General features: G+C 35.1%; 1 protein-coding gene and 2 long non-coding RNA genes across 7 annotated transcripts in view; 1 reads left to right on the forward strand and 2 right to left on the reverse strand.

The window, feature by feature from the left end:
- Window positions 1-22,746, forward strand: part of LOC141376202 (uncharacterized) — a 34,254-nt gene that overhangs the window by 9,838 nt on the left and 1,670 nt on the right. Inside the window, exon 4 of one of the 2 annotated variants that reach the window (XR_015499859.1) lies at window positions 4,157-4,953. The exons of the other annotated variant lie outside the window; for it this stretch is intronic. This is a non-coding gene — a long non-coding RNA (uncharacterized LOC141376202). Of the gene's footprint in view, window positions 1-4,156; window positions 4,954-22,746 lie in introns of those variants that run through there. 2 annotated transcript variants of the gene reach the window in all.
- Window positions 5,993-22,746, reverse strand: part of hdac4 (histone deacetylase 4) — a 399,635-nt gene continuing 382,881 nt past the window's right edge. For 3 of the 4 annotated variants that reach the window (XM_087266974.1, XM_087266973.1, XM_087266975.1), the window contains 3 exons: window positions 12,841-12,925; window positions 11,678-11,819; window positions 5,993-9,850 (listed from right to left, as the gene is read on the reverse strand). In XM_087266974.1, coding sequence (XP_087123100.1) covers window positions 9,811-9,850; window positions 11,678-11,819; window positions 12,841-12,925 — 267 coding nt within the window. In that variant the 3' untranslated portion in view covers window positions 5,993-9,810. 4 annotated transcript variants of the gene reach the window in all.
- LOC147835404 (uncharacterized) lies at window positions 19,055-21,519 on the reverse strand. Its single transcript, XR_015499877.1, has 3 exons — window positions 19,892-21,519; window positions 19,571-19,814; window positions 19,055-19,403 (listed from the first exon to the last, which is right to left on the reverse strand). It is a non-coding gene; the product is annotated as an uncharacterized LOC147835404 (long non-coding RNA).

Consider the following 22,746-nt stretch of genomic DNA (forward strand, 5'->3'; position numbering starts at 1 on the left):
AATTACAAAAATTTTAGAATCACTTCAGTGAGAACAAATGAAAAGGAATTTTTTAGTGAACACTTGCATTCAATATGCTTTAAACCAATATAAGTTAATTTGACAGAAACACCGAAATGGGCCGAGCTACAGGTCAAAGGCCAGAGAGTTGAGTGACCTGGTCATCAGTTCTCCCGACAGTCTCAAATATGTGAACTCATCCCTGTAGATCACGTCACCTTTGCTTTCTTTACGTCGTTTGGAGACGATCCTTTGTCAACCCGCGAGACAGTAAATATTGTTCCTCGCGTCTCTTTCACACTGGTTTATTACCTCCACCATGTCACACGTCCCTGAGTGTCAGATTTATGAATATTCAAATATCTCGCTTGGTGACAGACGCTAAAATGGTTTGCATAGTTTCTCTCCAGAGTCGGATGGACTTGAATGAGCTGCTTGTTTGTGTTTTCGCTGGTCAATCTGCTGGATTTATCAGGCTCTGCTGTGTTTGGACAGAAGTCTGACCCTTGTCTCTTGTAAATGAGCTGTTAATCCCTGTCGTGACTACTGTAATGATGCCCTCGTCTGGACAGAGGGGGCAGTGCTGTAGACACCACACTAAAATTTTTGAGGTAAGCGGTTGCAAACAATTTATATGGGCTGAATTTAAACAAACAAATTATGTTGAACATTACTACATTTAATTTGTTTGTTTAAATTCAGCCCATATAAATTGTTTGCAACCAGTTACCTTAAAAATTTTTTTAGTTATTCAATGAATCATTTTTTTAGTGCATGCAGGAGCTGAGGTCAGATGTTAAGTCATTTGGTCACACTGAAAAAAAATAATCATTGAATTTAGTAATGCTCAGCTTAATTTTTTTGTTTAAATTCAGCCCATATAAATAGTTTGCAACCATTTACCTTTTAAAAAAATTAAGTAAATCCAATTAATCATTTTTTTCAGTGTCGATTTTGGCCATCAGGTTCAGTCAAATCTTAATAATGTCTTGTTAAAAAAAAGATTCTGAATTTGGACCGAAATATCAGTTTGTTTATTTATTTTTACAAAAATTAGTAAGTATACAATTATAAATGAGTACACTCCAATTCGAAAATTAACATATATATTGGTGCATTTGAACAAAACATTTAAAATATTAAAATAATATTTAAGTCACTGAGCATCTTTAGAAATAGAAAGATAATGTGTTTAAATTCAAACTAAATAGTGCAAAAAAAACTACAAAACTTCAACAAGTTTTCATATATTTTGTTTTGCTTCTCATGATTATTCATCTTTTTAAACATTTTTAAAAGTATTTTCCTTAACATAAAATTTGGGTGTACTAATTTTTAAACCATTATTGTAAGTTTTTATTTTTTATTTTTTAGATTAGCTCCAGATTTGGCTTCAGTGCTGACTGAAATAATCTATTTGCATAGATATAATATTCATTCAATCATTTTCTTTTCGGCTTAGTCACGTTATTAAGCTGGGGTCACCACAGCAGGATGAACCACCAATTTATCCAGCATATGTTTTATGCAGCAGATGCCCTCCCAGCTGCAACCCTGGAAACATCCATACACACTCATTCACACTCACACACGCTACAGAATATTTAGCTTACCCAATTCACCTGTACCACTTGTTTTTGGACTTGTGGAGGAAATTGGTGTGTGTTTTTATATATTTTGTTTAATTCTAGTTTTAACTAAGGGATTATTAGTTATTATATTAAGTGAAAATAACCATTATTATGTAAATATATATATATATTTTTTGTGAGATTTAAGTATAATGTTTGTTAGTTTTTTAACAAATCTTTCATTATTATAAAATCAAAGTATGATGTATATTAGCAGCTGAAAACTTGTTAGAAAACTGACATCCAATCACTGAAATCATATCCTATAATAATATTAATAATAATAATAACAGTGCCACTTAGCGACCTAAATGCTGGGTTCCACATAATTGATTTGCGTTGGGACAACATGAATGATTTAGGTTAACTTATTGTTTTTTTTTATTTTTTTTTTTACAAATTTAAGTGGATTGAACATAAAACAATTAACTTGTTCCAACTAAATGTCAAGAATTGTGTCGTTTCAGCTCATTTTAAATAAGCAGTTTAGACAAGCAACAAAAACTAATTTCTTTGAGTGGCAAGGTTGGGTACTGAAACAAATTTTAGTCAAATAATTTTGTCATCCACCATAATTTTGTGGCTCAAAGGTATCGGTTCAGGCACCATTTTGACACGGGTACTGTTTTAAAATTATCAATTTAGCACCAGTATTGAAATAACCCCAAACGATACTCAACCAGGGTATATAGACAGGAATCAGAGAGTGAAATTCAATACCCTTTAAGACCTTTTTCGAGACTCTTTTCAAAAATTTTAAGACCTCATTGCCAATTTAGGATTCAACTAGTAACAATTTAACTTTTTAACTAAATACTAATTGTAAGAAACTAGTCCTAAACTAAAACATTATTTATATACTGAATAAAAATTCTAATGCCCCTGCGACAGCAGGAATAACAGTGTTGCCTTGTTTACTGCCACTGTTGCCAGATTGGGCGGTTTTGAATTTGATTTTGCGGGTAAAAATGGCATAGGTGCTTTAACGAAATTTGGGCTATTTTGAAATGTAACTTTTATATGCAACTTATTCAACAAAACATAACTGTGTCCTCCATTTCCATTTAGTAGTGACCAGTGCATGGCGCAAACAGCGTGGGCTCACCCTCAGTTGGAGATGAAGGAAAGTTGTATCAAAATCTGACTCCCCGTCGTGTGTGCGCCTGCACTTAAATTCACACTGGTTTATCATGACACCTTTATCGATCATTTTTTCCGCATTTGACAGTAAGAACAAACATAGAGGCGTTGTCTGATTAACAAGCAGCACCTAATTATGTTCAAAAGAATTTAAAATGACAAATGGGATGAATGTATACCCCGTTTCGAAAGTAAAACATACTCTAACATTAAGTGCAGTGTGTGGGTGAGAGAGGGGCAGTGTTTCGATGAGAGCTTGTTATGTTGTGGTTCTGTGACTGCTGATGTTGGTTGCTGTATGGTTTAAAATTATGATCGTTAAAGTAACTAGGAAAATTTGATTTAAATAAAATAAATATAATATTAATCTAATGTTTTGGGTGTTATTTTGTGCGTTTTGGTTGGTTTTGGACAGCTTTTGGGCTAGAACACAGGTGTCAAACTCAGTTCCAAAAGGGCCGCAGCTCTGCACAGTTTAGTTCCAACCCTAATTAAACACACCTGATCAAACTAATTGAGTCCTTCAGGCTTGTTTGAAACCTACAGGTAAGTGTGTTGGAGCAGGGTTGGAACTAAACTGTGCAGGGCTTCCAGAAATAGAGTTTGACACTCCTTGGCTAGAAAAAAAATCAGCTAGCAACACTGGTTAATGCAGAAAACAAAGCAGCATGACAGATACAGGGATCAAATTCAAGCAAACTTTAGCTTACTGATACAAAATGTACTACCTTGTAAAGAAGCATTGCAGACTTTTCAATACTTGAAATTTCTCTAAATTGGTTTATCAACTTTTAGTAGTTTTTAAGACCCCGTGGACTACTTGCCAACCCTAGCAAGAACTGTGAAAAAACAACAAGATATTGCGGTATTCAAAAACATGGTACTTTATAGTTGATGTCAAAGACAAACATTAGAGCAAAGGTCCCAAGAAAAGTTCTATTGTAACAATGGAAAAACAAAGTGACAAAAATAATATGCATTTCTTACATTTTGTAAACCTAGAACTGTTCTCGAGCCACAGTGGTCACAGGTATTACTGGCTGATAAGTGTTGGGTGTGTTTTTTTTCTCCTTTTTGAACAAACTGAAGAAATATCTGACAAAGCATCTGGAAAAAGCCCTTTGATGGTTCCAGATGTTTCTAAAGGAAAGACTCTAATCTCTTCCTAGTCAACCCGAAAAAATAGGAAGAGCAGAAAAACAAAACAAAACGAGGAAAGCAAAAGAGGACAGTCTAACGTGTGGCGTAGTGCGTAGTTCACCTAAAACAATGCTCTACATAAATACCATAAAGTCTATAGTCTGTATGTCACAAGTGCTAGATAACGTTCTTGCTGTGGTTGTAAAATATTCAAAAGTCTTTTTTTTCTTTCATTCCTTTTTTAGTTTCAAAACAAGTAAAAAGCACATCCGTCGGACACCGAGAGCGTCATTCCGTCTGCGTACTGACCAGAAACAGAGGAGGACAGAAGAGCTCGGTCCCATGCGTTTTCCAAAAGCCTCCTGCGTTCCTCCTTTGTGCAAATATGTTACAAGGACAGACAGGCATGCGGACGCACAAACCATGCAGAAAATCTACAGCTGTGAAGGAAATAGAATGAAAGAAACTTCACCCTGGCCTGCGAAATCAACAACAATCAGGCCAGACCTCGTGGCAAATTTAGCAGGAATGACAAAGAAAGGTATAAAAATAAACAAACGGAATCGAGTATACAAAACAAAAGCAAAAAAAGAATAAAACTAATCCCAGATAGAGATGTCCCTTTGTTAAGACTTTGAGTCCGTAGGCTGCCGTTAGTTTTTTTGTGTATTATTGCAAAGTGGTTTGTGAGTGTTTCTTTTTGTGGTGGTCCGAGTGTGGATTGGTATTACGAGAGTCTTTGGGAATGTCGCTTTTTTTTTCTTTCTAACATCTCCACTTTCAAATCAATGTCGGTCCGCGCACTTCATTTTTGAAAGCAATTCAGATGAGAGTTAATGGATGTGATTTCGATCAAAAAATGCCCCCAAATAGATCATGCTCCAAGAGTAACAAGACACAAGATTTCACAAAAAGAAAAGAAATGGTCCCACAAAAACTGAGAGTGCTGACATCACTGTTAAAGCAAAGAAAACCAACACGATTGACACCGGGTCACATTTCAGCCCAAAATCGAAGATTGTTTGTGAACAAAAAAAATAAATGAATAAGATTAAAATAATAATAATAATAATAAAAAAATTTAAAAATAAAATAAAAATCACAGAATTTTTTTTATGTTTCTTGAAATTCAAGGTGTAATTAACCCAGTTTTCTAGCATCGCATAATTCTTCAGGAATAAAAAAAAAAAAAGTTTTATTAATCATCGACACATTAAAGGAACATTATTTTATTTAGTTATTATTTGTTACCTTTTTTGGCTCATTTTACAACTGCTTTATGATGAGTTCAGACTGCATGACTTTTGACTCGACGACAGGTTTTAAGAAATCACTTCACCCTGGAAGGGCCCCCAAGTGTAACCCACTGTTTCTACTGCACCCATCCCATTCTGAGCTGGAATTTTTTTGTATGGGAGTTGAATGCTCAAACAAGGAGGTTTAATTTTATGTATTACAAAGACATAATGAATTGTTAGAAGTTAGAATTAGTTATTAAGAATTTTTTTTAAACTAGTTTAAACTATTGTTGAAAAAAAAAACTCTTTCCATTTAACATTCATTGAAATATATTAGAAAAAGAACTGACATTTTACTGGTCAATAATTCTTTCTTAAAATGCATATACAGTTGAAGTCAGAATTATTAGCCCCCCTGTTTATTTTTCCCACCCCAATTTCTGTTTACCAGAGAGAAAAAAAGAGAGAATTTTTTTTTCAACACATTTCTAAACATAATAGGGTTAATAACTCATTTCTAATCACTGATTTGTTTTATCTTTGTCATGATGACAGTAAATAATATTTGACTAGATATTTTTCAAGACACTTCTATACAGCTTAAAGTGACAATTAAAGGCTTACCTAGGTTAATTAATTTAACTAGGCAGGTTAGGGTAATTAGGCAAGTTATTGTAAAATGATAGTTTGTTCTGGAGACTATCGAAAAAAAATAAGCTTAAAAGGGCAAATAATTTTGACCTTAAAATGATGTTTATAAAAATTAATAACTGCTTTTTTTCTAGCCAAAATTAAACAAGACTTTCTGCAGAAGAAAAAATATTATCAGACATACTGTAAAAATTTCCTTGCTCTGTTAAACATAATTTGGGTAATATTTAAAAAAGAACAAATAAATAAATCAAAGGGGGGCTAATAATTCTGACTTCAACTGTATAGTTTTGTGAGATTTAGGTGTCCTGTAATCACAGGCAAATCGGTGCACATTCACGTTAATAACAATCACACAGTGAACTATCAAAGATGCGATCTGAGAGAATCGCTGATGGGTCGTCGACACCGATCAGATATTTGTCATGCTAAATATCTGGACCTGTCGGCGATTCAAATCATGCCGTGTGAAATGTGTTCTGATTGAAAATAACATCAGCAAATACCTACAGCCAATGAAAAAGCAGCATCCACTAGTATGAGTATCTGTAGGCCAGCGGGAGGATGGGGACAAGTTAAAAGTGCTCATTTTATTTGGACAAAATTTATATTAACATTGAATCACATTATAAAATATATTCGTATATGAACAGGTCATTTTAAATAGAAATCATTTTTCGCAATATGAATGTTTCCATTGTATTTTTAATCATGCATTTTTCATTTTGATAATGCAGCCTTGGTGAGCAGAATATAATTAAAATATAAGGATTTTGTTGAATTATTGTATCGATTCATGTTACATTGGTATCCTTCTAAAATGGGATTTCGTCGACAACATTCATTGTCATAAATGAACAATAAATAATAGCTTTAAGGCATTTGTCAATATTAATTAATAACATTTGCTAGCACATTAAAATCAGCTGCATCTCTTAACATTAGATAGCATTTAAATGACCAAACATTTCCAAATACTGTAAAATGTGCGTTGTTCATTGTTTCTATTAGTAAGTGCATCACCCAATGAACCTTATTGTAAAGCTATGGTAGCCATTTTCAGTAATGCCCATTAGTAATAATATTAATCTCTGCTAGTTAGTTAATACAGCTGCTTGTTGTTAGTTAATTTAGCCTATTAGAGGTCATAAGTAATATTTATTAATGCATTGTCATTCATTAAAATATGTATTTGTTAATGCTGAAATGAACCTTAACTAAGATGCATTTTAAATCCTACTCTACGAATGAAACATTATAATGTGTTATTAAATTATTACATTTTTATGAAGATAAAGTCTGATATTTTTGCATCATTAATGATCCTTTTTGATATCTTAAAGGGGTAAGTTCACCCCCCAAACAATGTATCCACTTACACCTACTTCCTTCAAGCCATTATGAGTTTCTTTCATCTGTCAAACACAAATTATTATATTTTAAAGACAGCTTTAAAATCTGTAACTATTGACTTCCATAGTAGAAAATACAAATACCAAATACTATTGAAGTCAATGGTCTTCAAAATATCCTATTTAGTGTTCAACAGAAGAAAGAGTGAGTACGTTTTGAGTGGACTATCCTTTTCTGTCCTATACTTATCCTTACAGAAGTCCCCTTTCTGCTATTGGTCAAACAAACAGAAAAGCACGCCTTATTTTGTTAAAAAAACAACAAAAATCTTACATTTTAGGCAAAATATGACCCGAATGCAAGCTGAAATCATTCAAACGTATTTAGAAAAACAGTATTTCTATAGTCAAATACGTAAAAATATCCAAAATCCATCTTCGATGTACAGTACCAGGTCACTGTGATGTCAGCATCTACTCAGACACGGACTGTTACCAATGGAAATGTACAGTGTCAGTCCATAATAGCTTTTCATGGGACTTCAATATCAGAGTTTAAAGAGCGCTCTGTCAACCCGAAGCCTGGAACCATGAAGATCCATTTGATCAAGAGTTTTACGGTGCTACTGCGAACGCATGAAAACCAATAAAAAAACAGTGCCTTCAGTGGAAGCCAGACCACATACTGAAATATATCACTAGAGTCTGCAATCTTTATAATATATAATATATCTATAGATCTTTGTCATATAAATCTACTATGAACAGAACGTAGTAAATACACAATTGTCGGAATCAGTATACAAAGTAAAAGCATCTCCCTCCCACCGGATACAAAACAAAACGAACGAAAAGTTGTGTTGCTCTCAACTAAAACAAGAAACTAAAGCATGTAAAAAAAAACACTTTGTCAACTACGAGGACTGACAAATGAACACGCAAATAACCCGACAGGTAACAAAAAAAGAAAAATAAGTGGAGTAGTCATACGTGACAGGCGTATATAAAGGAATAATGGCCTCATATTGAACATGACGCACAGAAAAAGGTAGTTGCCGAGAGGCTAGAGAGGGTCGTTGAACAAATCACGGCCTCTTCATCGAGTAAAGTTCAATGTACAATCAAAGTCAAGCCAAATGATCTACTGTCAGCATGCATAACTGCGTATATATACAGTTGTATGTGCCGCATCGGCTCTGAAACTACGTCAATGTCCCATGCAGATTGTCTGAGTATCACAGTCATCTCAGAGGCGTAAGTTTTACGATTGTGGAAGCTGGTGGTCCCGCTACGTCCTGGATTGTGTTTTTCGAAAGACGGTAGCACCTGCCCCTAGAGAGCCCTTCTCGCTCAGGCCCGTCCGGCAGGATAAAAACCAGCGCTAAATCTCACCAGGTGGCACGTCTGAAGGCTCAAAGTGGTACATTTTAAAATCGGTAACCAGCCCTTTTTTTTTTCTTTTTCTCCGCTTGTTGAGTAGTATCAGTGTTAGTAGTGATATATGCTAGTGCCCTTAAAGTAACCCGGAATACTAGACATTCATAGCTATATAAAAGTACAACCAGGGGCGGAAATCTAGAAAGTTTGTCTGGAACTACAAATCGTATGACGCACGGTCATCGCAGCCCTATCCTAATATGATCGCAGCAAACTCATGCTCGTTGGCGCTGTTAAACTACGACAGATGGCAGATGGAAAGCTGCATGCTGGTTAACCTTTCAGAGTCGTCGTCTTTGTCGGAGAAGGAAAAAAAAAAGGAGGGAGGTGCGTATTTGGTCATTAGAGTTGAATTAAGTCGCTACATTGGCTTGCCTTCTTGTAAGTGCTGGAGAATTCAATCGAAGGGCTCCGCTTTTTTTTTTTTTTGCCCTTTATAGCTGGCAACTACCTTAAAGTTCGCTGAAGTCATGTAACGTCCAACACAAGCACAGTAAAAATGAGGGAACATAAAAACATGACGATATCTGCAGGGAGTTCCTGGTAAACATGCTGAGGGTTTTCTTGATTCGTTGACCCCAAAAATTAAAACAAAAACAAATGAGGCGGCGTAACGTCTTTCCCTCCTGTAACTAGTTTAAGGCAATGTTCTTCTCAATCCATCGAGGAAAAACTCTTTTTGAAAAGGCACAAACTCGAATTGTCGCTCCCAATCACATCGTCCACCCTCGAGGGTCTCGAACGTCAGAAGCAAGAATGGCGAATGAAATGAGTCACTTTTTGTTTTTTTTTCTCGGATAAAAGATTAACAGACAAACAAACAATAAAAGAGAGAGAGAGAGAGAGAGAGAGAGACGACAAAATCAAATCAGTCATAGTGGCTCTGGAAAGTGATGAATAAATCAAACAAAGTTTCATGTCCGAAAGCACCAGCTCTCACATCTAACGATGGAACGTGAGTCTATGTCCTGCTCGAAAGTTAAATGTCCCAGCGGACAGACCAGGGGGATACGCCATCCCTGGACGAGCGGCCGCAGACAGAGACAGACTAACACGGCTGAGTCGCACTCACGGAGATTTCTTCAGGCCGTTTCGGATCCCGTGCTCAAAGAGCGCACATTGTGGGACAAAAAATGAAACGGATGGAGAGATTAGAGGGACATCAGAGGCCTGGAAGAGGCTCTGAGCCCAGAGGGTCACCAAAGCAGTCCTGCCCATCTTCTACAATGGAGGCTCCTCTTCCATGGGCTCCTCCTCAGGCCTGAAACACAAAGAGGTTTTAAATCTTAAGAGGTTCCTTCATCATACGACCAGCACATTTGCTTTTTTAGACATCTATGACTGATTAAAGGGATACTTCTCCCAAATCAGAAAGTTCTGTCATCAATTGCTCTCCCTTTACTTGTTCCACACTTGATTGGCTTTCTTTCATCTGTTGAGTGCAAAAGAAGATATTTTGAAGAAAGCTAGAAACCTGTAACTATTCACTTCCAAAGTATTTGTTTTTCCTACTATATAAGTCAATAGTTACCAGTTTTTAGTTTGTTCAATGTTTTCTTTTGTGTTCAACAGAATGAAGAAACTCTTTCCAATAGTTTGGAACCACTTGAGAGAGAGTAAATGTAGATTTTTTGGTGAACTAACCCTTGAACATGATTAGTAATACAGGGAAAGTTTAATTGATTCTAAATATTCATAGATCTATAGGATTTTGATTAATTTTAAGGGGAGAGGTACAACTAGTACATTTCCAAACACACTTTTTTTCCCCCAGAATTTTCTTTTTTTTGTAGACATCTATTACTAATTAAAGATTTATTTTTTTCCAGTACTGAAAATTCTGTCATCATTTACTCTCCCCTTCACTTGTTCCAAACCCAATTGGCTTTCTTTCTTCTGTTTGTTTTTCCTACTATGGAAGTCAATGGTTACCAGTTTTTGGCTTGTTCGAAATGTCTTCTTTTGTGTTGAACAGAAGAAAGAAACTCATTCCAATGGTTTGGAACCACTTGAGAGCGAGTAATTTTAGATTTTTGGAGGACTAACCCTTGAACATGATTAGTAATACAAGAAAATTTTGACCGATTCTAGATTCTTCACATTTTGCCATTTTTTTTTCAGGCATCTATTACTGATCAAAAGATTAATACAGATTAATTTCTCCCAAAACTGAAAATTCTGTCATAGTTTATTCTCTCTTCACTCGTTCCAAACCTGATTGGCTTTCATTCTTCTGTTAAACACAAAAGAAGGTATTTTGAAGAAAGCTAGAAACCTGTAACCATTTTCCTACTATGGAAGTCAATGGTTACCAGTTTTGGCTCGTTCAAAATATCGTCTATTATGTTGAACAGAAGAAATAAACTCATATTGGTTTGGAACCACTTGAGAGAGAGAGAGTAAATTTCGATTTTTGGCTGAACTAATCCTTGAACATGATTCGTATTACAAGAAAAGTTTGATTGATTCTAAATATTCAAAGATCTATAGCAGTGTTTCTCAACCATGTTCCTGGTTATCTCCTTAACAAAATACACCTGATTCAGATCATCAGCAGAGACTGGAAGACCTGTAATGGGTGTGACAGACAAAGGAGACATTCAAAACCTGTGGTCCTCTAGGAATGTGGTTAGGAAACCCTGATCTATAGGACTTTAGACAATTTTTTCCGAAAATTTTTCAATTTCTTCAGAAATCAATGACTGATTAAAGGGATTTTTTTTTTCCCAAAACTTAAAATTTTAACATCATTTAGTCTCTTGTTAAAAACCCAATTGGTTTCTTTCTTCAGTTGAATGCAAAAGAAGATATTTTGAAGAAAGCTGAAAACCTGTAACCATTGACTTCCATTGCAGGAAAAAGAAATACTATGGAAGTCAATGGTTACCAGTGTTTGGCTTGTTTGAAAAACATATTCTTTTGTGTTCAACAGAATGAAGAAACTCAAATGTTTGGAACCTCTTGAGTGTGAGTAAATTTCAATTTTTGGGTCAACTAACTTTTTAGCATGATTAGTAATACAAGAAAAAAATGATTGATTATAAATATAACTGGTAAAATATAACTCAAATATAACTAGTCAGTTCACCTCTTCCCCATGTGCTTGTTGGCCACAGACAGCGAGGCCATGGCGGTGACCGTCTCTGCCTCTTCATTTTCACATCTCTGAGCCTCACGGAGAGAGTAACCCAGAGTCGAAACTGACCGCTGCAGTGAACGCCAGTATTTACCTGCACACAAAATCATTCAAAGCTCAGTGCTCAATATTACCTCTATATAGAGGTGAAGATGTCAAAACGCCAACAGCATCAGGTTTAGTGTATACTGCTGAATTTACTCCAGAAAACCTTACAGATGCTTGATGTACTTAATGCAGCAGTAAATAGATCATAAACAGTGGGTAAAATAAGTGTTGAACATGTCAAGATTTTTTTTGGGAAATTTATATCTGAGCGAGCTGTTGACATGAAATTGGCCTTGATTTGGGTCAAAATGAAAAACAATGCAAACATACAAATGAAACAAAACAAATCAGTAAAAATAGTTAGGTATAATTACAATGGAATGACACAACAACAAGGTACTAAACTAATAAAATGTATTTAAATGTTTTTTTTATAATGACAGCTTCAAGATGCCTCTTGTATGGAAAATGGAGTCGCATGCATTGCTCAGATGTGATTTTTTTCCAACAGAGCCTAAAAATCTTGACTTTTCTGTGGGTCTCTTCTATAAACTTTGAAACTTATTTCTTATTTAAGAAATTTGTTGTTATTTTCTATTGAATTCACCTCAGGCGATTGACTGGCCATTCTAGCAGCTGTATTTTCTTTTCTGAATCCAGTCGAGAGTTTCCTTGGCTGTGTTTTGGATCATTGTCTTGCTGAAATGTCCACCCTGATTTTATCTTCATCATCTGGTAATGCAGATGTTGGACTGAAGCAGTTAATATTACTTTATACTGTTAATGAGCAAAAAATAGAGATTTTAAATTTCTGTCTGGGCTTTCCATCTCTTTTTACAACTTCCTTTATTCATGTGTTCAATACTTTTTCACTTTCATTGTATTACACAAATATCTTTATTTCTAAACTAATTAACTCTGTTTTCTTTGCATGTATGGGTTACTTCAGTTGTTATTGACATCTGGTGAACATTTCAAGTCAACAGCAGCTTTAGAAAGAAGTTTTCTGAGAAAAATGTTGGTGTGTTCAATACATGTTTTTTAACCTGCTGTAACTGTTTACTCACTCTGGACTTCCAAAACTTTCTCCATGGATTGAATGGCGTTGGCGTTCGGTCTCTGCTGTAGGATGTCTTCGGGAATAGGGTCCAACTTAAAGAAATATAATAAAAAGTCATCAGGTTAAAAAGCCTTAGACTGAATGAAAACTCTGTACTAAATGAATCTGCATCTAACTGAATAAGTAAAAGGAATATAAAATATTCTAACAAACTCACAATACTGTATAAATCATTACTATCCGCTTGTTAAGTGTGACGTCACAAGAACCGGCTTCCGGATGCAAGCGCTCTATTCAACTATATGGGGAGACTCATGAAATGGTAATAATAAACGTTTACAAAGCGATTTAATACTTTCGAAAATCACGATCACAATATATACAGTATGTCCATGCCTAATATCTGATGGCCAGAAAGTGATTCATTTTTTTATAAATTGTTAAAAGTTTGGTATTTGTTATGCAGCAAGCCCAGAGATTGTTGTGTACACTATGATTTTATATAAAATTAACTTTAATGTGTGATATGAATTAAAAGTGATCATAAATGAATAATTTCTTAACTCAACTGAGTGGCGCACTTAACAAGCGGATATACTGTACATAAGCTTCCGGTCAAAGGTTTGGGATCCGTATTAATTAATTAATTTATTTTTTAATGTAAAGAAGACTTTTCTGCTTACTAAATCTGTATTTATTTGATTAATAATGTAGTAATTAATTGAATGCAGTTTTAAAATGTTTTTAAATGTTTTGAATTTTAAATGTATTCATGTAAGTAAAAGCAGGATTTCCCGAATCAGACATCGTTATAATGCTGATACATCAATGGTTAGGAAAAATAAATTCAGATATTCAATCACAACAAATGAAATCAGTTGATGATCAGACCAACTTGCATTTTCAGAAACAAACAAGAAAACAACAACAAAAGCTGTGAATTTAACCTGATCTCACGAGGAAGCATAACTATTTTCATTTTGTTCAGTTTAGTAGCTAATCCAGAGGAATTCATACAAAAATGTCTCATATTTTAAAAGGCGGTATGGCACCAAACCTCTCCCATTGGGGGATGAGCAAATCGTACTGAAATGTACCAATGAGATCATACAAATTCGCCACTAAATCGCTTTGGGATAGAGTTGGCAAAAACTGATCCATGCTGTCAAAGCAGCAAATTTACATTCACATCTTCATGGAGATATTTATGGAACATCTCTTGGACTAATGATATCTACCTGGCAGTCAGTGCATGAACTGTAGGGTTGCGTTTGTGCTCTAACAGCTGTCTGACAATGCTCTGTGCTTTGTGGCGCGTGGGCAACAAGAGCTGAACCTTACGACAGCTCAAAGACCAGAGGAGACGTCCCAAATGCGACGCTGCATTCCTCATGTGGAATGAGGCCATTTCCCTTTGGCTCTACTCTGCATTTTTTCACCACCAATGCAGAAATAAAAGGTCTACGGCCAAGCGTTTCATAAGCACAAGAAACGTGCATGCCTCCTGCCATTCATCCTTTACAAAGCATTTGCTTGAATTCATGTGAACAAGTGAGAAAAAGAGGTAGAGAGAGAATCTGTACTGCTAGCCGAGCTGAAGCTTTGGTTTATTTAAAACAAATAAGACGAGGGCAGAAGACTGGTGGAGACCCTTGCCATTCATAAAAGTTTCACCCTCATGCTATCACATTAAAGAAGATAATGGACTGCTTTCTTTATGCACGTATTTATGTATACAGTTGAAGTAAACATTATTCACCCTCTTGTGATTTTTTTTTTCAAATATTTCACAAACGATGTTTAGCAGAGCAATGAATTTTACACAGTATTTGCTAGAATATTTTTTCCACTGGAGAAAGTTTTATTTGTTATATTTCAGCTACAATAAAAACATTTTTCTATTTTTTAAACCTATTTTAAGGATAATTTAGCCCTCTTAAGCAATTATATATTGATTATCTATAGAAGAAACCATTTTTACAGCATGTTGTTATACAATGACACGCCTCATTAATCGAGTTAAGCCTTTAAATGTCACTTTAAGCTGAACACTAGAATATTGAAAAAAAAATATTCAGTCAAATATTATTTTCTGTCATCATGGCAAAGATAAAATAAATCAGGCTTTAGAAATGAGTTATTAAAACTATTATGTTTAGAAATGGTTGAAAAATCTTCTCTCCGTTAAACAGAAAATTGGGTAAAATATACAAGGAGGCTAAAAATAAAAAAGTTCATACAAACATTAAAGATACAAACACATACACAAGCCCCTGGACCACAAAACCAATCTTAAAGGGAATGATATATTAATAGTAATCGCCAACAATATAATATATTAAATTGATAGATTTTTCCTTTTTTGCCAAGAATCATTAAAGATATTTTGTTTTAATTCTTAAAAACTTAATTCTTGATTAGTAATGTGCATTTCTAAGAATTTAATTTGGACATTTTTTTGTTTTGTTTTTGTCTTTATTACAATATGACAGTATTTAGACCGGATGTGAACTTAAGAGGGGAAGGGATTCAGAAATGTGGATGAGAATTTAGGAAATCTTTCCTTCATGATTCAAAAATGATGTAGTAGACATAATAGGATTAAGATGTACATAAACAAATAAAGATATTTTGTGAAGAGTTGAGAAGACATCCTAAAATCATTTTATGTAGCAATAAATCTGAAATAAAATGATTCTTTGGTTGACATATCAAAACTTTGATTTTTGATTAGTAATGTGCATCTCTAAGGATTCAAATTGGAAAAATAAATATTTTGATCATGTACAGATCCTTTATGTATCAAATATGATGATTTACAGTAGACTTAATAGGGTTAAAATGCAAACAGTTTTAAGGTGTGTAAATGTGTATATTTTCACAAAAAAATAATAAAAAATAGGCGATGCAGTGGCGCAGTAGGTAGTGCTGTCGCCTTACAGCAAGAAGGTCGCTGGTTTGAGCCTCGGCTCAGTTGGCGTTTCTGTGTGGAGTTTGCATGTTCTCCCTGCCTTCGCGTGGGTTTCCTCCGGGTGCTCCGGTTTCCCCCACAGTCCAAAGACATGCGGTACAGGTGAATTGGGTAGGCTAAATTGTCCGTAGTAAATGAGTGTGTGTGTGTGTGCGTGTATGTTTCCCAGAGATGGGTTGCGGCTGGAAGGGCATCCGCTGCGTAAAAACGTGCTGGATAAGTTGGCGGTTCATTCCGCTGTGGCGACCCCGGATTAATAAAGGGACTAAGCCGACAAGAAAATTAATGAATGAATGAATGAATAATTAAAAAATAATTATAATAAATAAATAAAAAACAACAAATTACAGAAATTGAGAAGATGCCCTAAAATCAGTAATTTTAGGTTGCAAAAAATCTGAAATAAAACAATTTTTTGGTTGTGAGATTTCAAAACACTTATCATAAATGTTAGATTAGTAATGTGCATTCCAACAATTAAATTTGGACATTTTTTATTTATTTCTATTGCTTTTATTACAACATGACATTATTTAGAGGAGAAGCTGGAGAGTATGATAGGGAACTGGAATTGAGAAAAGTCGACAAAAATGTAATAAATCCACATGTATATAATACATTTATTTTAGCATGAGTCTTCTAATGCTGTTATTGACGCAATGTTAACAAATGTTTTATTTTAATAATGTACAGTCCTTCATGTATCAAATATGTAGTTGACTTTATAGGGTTAAGTCATAAAGAAATGAATAATTTAGGATGTTTAAATGTGTATATTTTCCCAGTACTGGGTTGCAACTGGAAGGGTATCCGCATAAAACATTTGCTGGATGAGTTGGCGGTTCATTCCGCTGTGGTGACCACTGATTAATAAAGGGACTAAGCTGAAGGAAAATGAATGAAATGAGTATATTTACAGAAAATAAAACCACAAGAGACAAATCTTGAGAAGATGCCCTAAAATTGGTCATTTTACAACAATCATATTTACAATGTTGCTTTGGTGTTGAGAAATTGTGTAGTGAAAGTATTATTGGGTTTGTATATGAAGAGGGCGACACGGTGACTGTCGCCTCACAGCAAGAAGGTCTCTGTTTCGAGTGCCGGCTGGGTCAGTTGTCATTTATGTGTGGAGTTTTCATGTTCTCCGTGTTCGCTTGGGTTTCCTCTGAGTGCTCTGGTTTCCCTCACAGTCCAAACACATGCAGTATAGGTGAATTGAATAAACTAAATTGTCCATAGTGTACGTGTGTGAATGTGAAAGTGTATGGATGTTTCCCAGTACTGGGTTGCAGTTGGAAGGGCATCTGCTGTGTAAAACATCTACAAGATAGGTTGGCGGTTCATTCTGCTGTGGCCACCCCTGATGAATAAAGAGACTAAGCTGAAGATGAATGAATGAATGTTATATGAAGTGCTCATTTGAATTGATTAGTTATTTGCGGTATTCAAAAAGTCTTATTAAACCCATGACTCTGGCCTAGTGTGGTCTTATTGAAAACCAGGAGTTTCCTACAGGTCAGATACTGCGCTGGTGTTCATCAATCTCATGAACACAATCATTCAGTCATGACAGGAGGGCAGCGCTGCTGGTGCGTGTGTCCAGCTGCTCATTCATTCACACTATCCCGCTGTGTTTTCTGACTGCAGGTCAACACTCGTCCCCTCAGGAGTCTCTGCTCTGTCCATCATCAGCCATGTGACTATCAACTTTAATAGATGTTGTCAGGCGATCAAACACGCCAGTCGCCGTCAGCCATCATGACAGAGGGATTTATTTGACTTTCTCAGTTTTTTTTGTCCCAAGCAAAAGAAAAGCTTTTGTTAGGATGGTTTCTGTCAACCTGCCCAAAGCAATAGCAAATCTGACTTTGTGAATGAGGCTGTTCTTCAAAGATGAAGGGACGAGATCGGACCGGGAAACACACTGAATAAACACGCAACACTGCAAAAAATAAAAATAATAACTTAAAATAAAAATAATAATAACTAATGCAATACATTAATCGCATTTTCGCCACAGACACATGCTTTGAGAGCCATCATGACTGAAATGAATGAATGAAATACACGGTTTTCCACCAAGGCAACGTGGGGTGCTGAGATATAATTGGGTAAAATGGCAGTGGGAGGGTTAAATGACCAAAACAAAGACAAATGTTTCAGCACGCAACGTACATTTTTCAAGCAAAATATCTGACTTTAGAATTGTTTTTCAGATGCACAAGAATGTTCACTTGGCATGTTTCTTAAATATCTACAAACATATTATGATATTTCTATGCTTTAGAATAGTCAAAAACTTACAGATGAAACCAGAAGTTTACATACACTGTATAAAAAGGCACATAACCATTTGAAAAAAAGATGTTAATGTGACCAAACTTTTTCTCTTTTAGGTAAGTTAGGATTATCAAATTTGTTTCTGTAATGCTTAACAGCAGAAAGAGAGAGATGTTTTTTGAGAAATTGTTAACTTTTCTTGAAAGTCAAGTTTACATACAATAAGATTATTCTGCCTCTGAAAAAGCACAGATGAAGGTGTCAAGGTTTTGGAAGTTTCTGATTGGCTCCTTGACAACATTTGAGTTAATTGTGGGCACAACAGAAGAATAGTATTTAGGGAAAATCTCAAACACACTGCTTCCTTATGTGACAACATGGAAAAATCAACAAGACAGAATCAACAAAAAAGCCAGATTACAATTTGCTAAGTCACACTGGGAAAAAAAGATTTTTGGAGACATGTACTGTTGTCTATTGGAACTAAGATTGAACTGTTTGACCATAATGACCAGTGTTACATTTGGAGGACAAAGGAGAAAGCTTACAAGCCTACGAACACCATCCCAACTGTGAAGTATGGGGGCGGCAGCACCAAGTTGTGGGGCTGTTTTACTGCAGGAGGGACTGCTCCACTTCACGGCATAGATGGCATCATGAAGAAAGAACATTATGTTTTTGGCCATCACAAAGCCCTGACCTCAATCCTATAGAAAATTTGTGGGCAGAGTTGAAAAAGCTTGTGCGAGCAAGACAGCCTTCAAATCTGACTCAGTTACATCAATTCTGTCAGGAGGAATGGGCCAACATTCCTTCAGACTATTTTGAGAAGCTTGTGGAAGGAGACCCAAAAAATTTGACCAAAGTTATACAGTTTAAAAGCAAAGATAATAAAATACCAAGGAAATGTATGTAAACTTTTGACTGTCTAGAAATTAATAAAAAAAATTCAATATATTTTTTTTCTAATTATTCTGGCATTTATCAAATGTAAATTATGTAGGTAATCCTAACGGACCTAAAATAGTAAATGTTTAGTATGATTTACCATCAGACATTTAAAAAAAAGGGTTATGTTCCTTTGTTTTAGAGTGTATATAAACTTGTGGTTTCAACTGTGCATGCAGCACCTTTAGTATATAACAAAAAACTTATTTAAAATTCTGGAAAAAGCTTTACTGAATAACTCCAAGTGAGTTTACTTCATAAACGAGTTTTCTGAAAACACTAAAAGCAGGAGAGTTCAATAAAATCTTAGAGATAGAGGAATCTTGCAAAACATGCATTGATTAAGACAAAGGTGTCAAAGTCAGTTCCTGGAGGGCCGCAGCTCTGCACAGTTTACTTCCAACCTTAATTAAACACACCTGATCAAACTAATTGAGTCCTTTAGGTTTGTTTGAAACCTGCATGTTATTGTGCTGGAGCAGGGTTGGAACTAAACTGTGCTGAGCTGCAGCCCTCCAGGAACTGACATTGACACCCCTGGGTTAAGATAATCACCTTCAAACAAAAAGCATGTGTCAGTCTTGTATGACTAAAACTATATCGGTAAACATCACATAATCTAAACTAGCTTTAAAACCAACACAATCTCACGGCAATTCGTAACTTTTTGATTTAGTGGCTAATTCATATGAATTCATATGATCTAATTCGTACAATTTAGTACGACTTGCTCATCCCCCAATGATGGTTGGGTTTAGGGAAGGGGTTAGGTGCCACGCCTCCTTTTTAAAATCGTACAATTTCGTACGACTAAACTCGTACGAATTAGCAACTAAACCGGCAAAATGTAAAATACGTTTTCTCGTGAGATCAGACTGTTTAAAACATATTGTTAATCTGATGTGACCTTATGAACAGTCATTATTGTTCAGAAGATTTAGGAAATCAAGCTCTGATACACATAATGACTTCTGCTGCTTGTTCAAACTACTTATTTAAAATGAATTAAACAAACACAATTCTTAAGTTTTTTTTCTGAAACAACTTAATTATATTATGTTCAATCCACCTAAATTTGCAAAAACAATTAAGTTAACTTAAACAATTTACGTTGGGACAACATGTGTGGAACCCAGCATTTTTGTACAGTGTAGGTAAGGCCTACATGTTTGCAACACAGGGGACAAGCTCATGCCGACTGGCAACAATTAGCCTATTAGGACACTGTTTATCATATAATTGCTAATGACCACAATTGGAAAACAACATCTGCTCAACCATCATGAGCTCAATGACGTCAGTGGAAGCGTCACAAACAGTATTAAACCCCAGAAAGACGGCACAGAGAACTGATCTCAGTCACTTTGTGCGGAAACCCGAGACTCATTATAACAGTGGCTCCTTCTCTTCACCTGCTTTTAAAACGCTCAGGGTACAGAGCACCGGCACACATGGGGCAGTAAAGCAGCTCCAGATGGGCACTTTTCACACCTAGATGCTTTTAGAGGTGATTGTCGCTCACCTGAATCTGATGTTTTATGATGTGATGTCTTTTAAAGTGACAAAAACATGTTGGGAAGCGGTTTTCGATTATCATGCCTTCTGTGTGTGGGGTGCCTTGAGGCTTTGTTCTTGAACCACTTCACTTCTTCATTCACATGACATGGGGTCACAAACATGGATTTTCATACGATTGCTATGCTGACGACACCTATCAAACTTAAGCCTAACATAATAGTCGACCCTATTTATTATGTATCTATCAAGTTAAACACGCTACCAAAACTTGTGAACTTGTAACTGCAGTTGCATATTGCTGCTTTTTGGTTGAAGAGTATGTAATATTGATTTTGTCGAAACTGTTCCACAAGAAAAATGACAATAAAGTATAAACTCTAAAGGTCTTTGGACACTGAAGTCCGAAATCTTAATGTGTTTTTTTTTATAGTCATATGCGAAAAATTTGTCATGTAAACAAACCTTGCACACTGAGTCCGATGTGTATTAATTAATCCATTACCAAAAAACGCAAAACATTTCGGAGTCAGTTCAAGCAGTGCTACTTTGTTCTTCTCTCTCTTCTCCAAAGTAGAAAGAGCAATAGGCCACATATCATTATCAAAGATCTGCGCTGGATTATCCCCAAATGCAAAGTTTATTTCAGGAAATCAGTGGAATTTTGATACATTGCAAGTCTTAAGTCACGTCAGAGACTGGCAGTACCTATACACATTATAGATGGCGGCCACGTTGATGTGTCGAAGCAACAAACCAAAGATTTCTATCATAATGTCTATGCAGGACATCAAATGTATTGACACACACCAAACAGCAGGGCAGAGGTGCATCAGTCACTAAATATAGCATACAGGGGTTCTCAACTGTCCGCTACAATGCACTGTGTTCATCATAAAGTTATCTGTAGCTCAAATGATGGCATTCTGGATTTAGCTTTTCACTTGTACAGTGACTGAACGGTGAAAAAAAAAAATTAAAAATCAAGCCCGGTTTAAATTTTTATGAAAGACGTACATTTCGGAACAGTGTGTTAATATGATTCATACAAAGAGAGGTCGAATAATTTTTTTTACGTGCCAAAATTATGGACAAAAATTCCAGATTCAGTGTGCAATAACCTTAAGTCTTTTTTTTTTAGTGACCGAAGTGCTTCCACTGTCCTTAATTTTAAGTTATTTTAGATAAAAGTTCTGCTAAATAAAATTATTCTGCTAAGTAAAAATAATAATTTAATACACAATTTGTACATTTGCAAAACAGTGTACAATGTTTCCCCCATTTTAATGGGATTGAATGAAATATTTAAATGAACAAAAATTTTTAACATCACTTTTTTGGGTTACACTTTATCTTGATGGTCCAGTTGAGTATTAGTAGAATATCTGCTGATACTGCTCCTTCAACAGATATTGAACTGACTATAAAAAACTTTGCAAGTACATGTCAACTTACACTAACCCCAACCTAACAGTCCACTTATAATCTAATGAGAATTAGTTGCAATGTAACTTAAATTCAACAAACGGACCATCAAAATAAAGTGTGACCCTTTTTTTCCCACCCAATACCGTTTACTGTATATCCAGACTATTCAGTGTATTTTATGTGTTCTGCACATATTTATAAATGCATACATACATGAATGTATATATATATATATATATATATATATATATATATATATATATATATATATATATATGAGAAAACATTTGTTTATATCTTAAGTATTTATATTCAGTGTAAATTAAATGTAATTTTTTAAAAAATGTATACGTTTATGTATATTAATCAGCCTGATCTCACGAGAAAATGTAAGCATTTTACGTTTTGCAAGTTTAGTGGCTAATTCGTACAAAATTGAACGATTTTAAAAAGGAGGAGTGGCACTTAACCCCACCCCTAAACCCAACCGTCATTGGGGGATGAGCAAGTCGTGCTAAATTGTACGAATTAGATCACACGAATTCATATGAATTAGCCACTAAATCAAAAAGTTACGAATTGCCTTGAGATTGTGTTGATAATAATACATATACAAACTATAGTACAAACTTCTTTTTGAATGCTATTGATCATGATTAATCATTTGACAATAATTACAGTATAACAAAATAAATAAAAATAATAATTTTATACATTTGAGGCGGCATAGTGGCTTAGAAATTAGCACTGTCGCCACACAGCAAGAAG

The sequence above is a fragment of the Danio rerio genome, chromosome 9, assembly GCF_052040795.2.
Source record: "Danio rerio strain M-AB ecotype USA chromosome 9, GRCz13ab, whole genome shotgun sequence".
NCBI classification, from domain to species: Eukaryota; Metazoa; Chordata; class Actinopteri; order Cypriniformes; family Danionidae; genus Danio; species Danio rerio.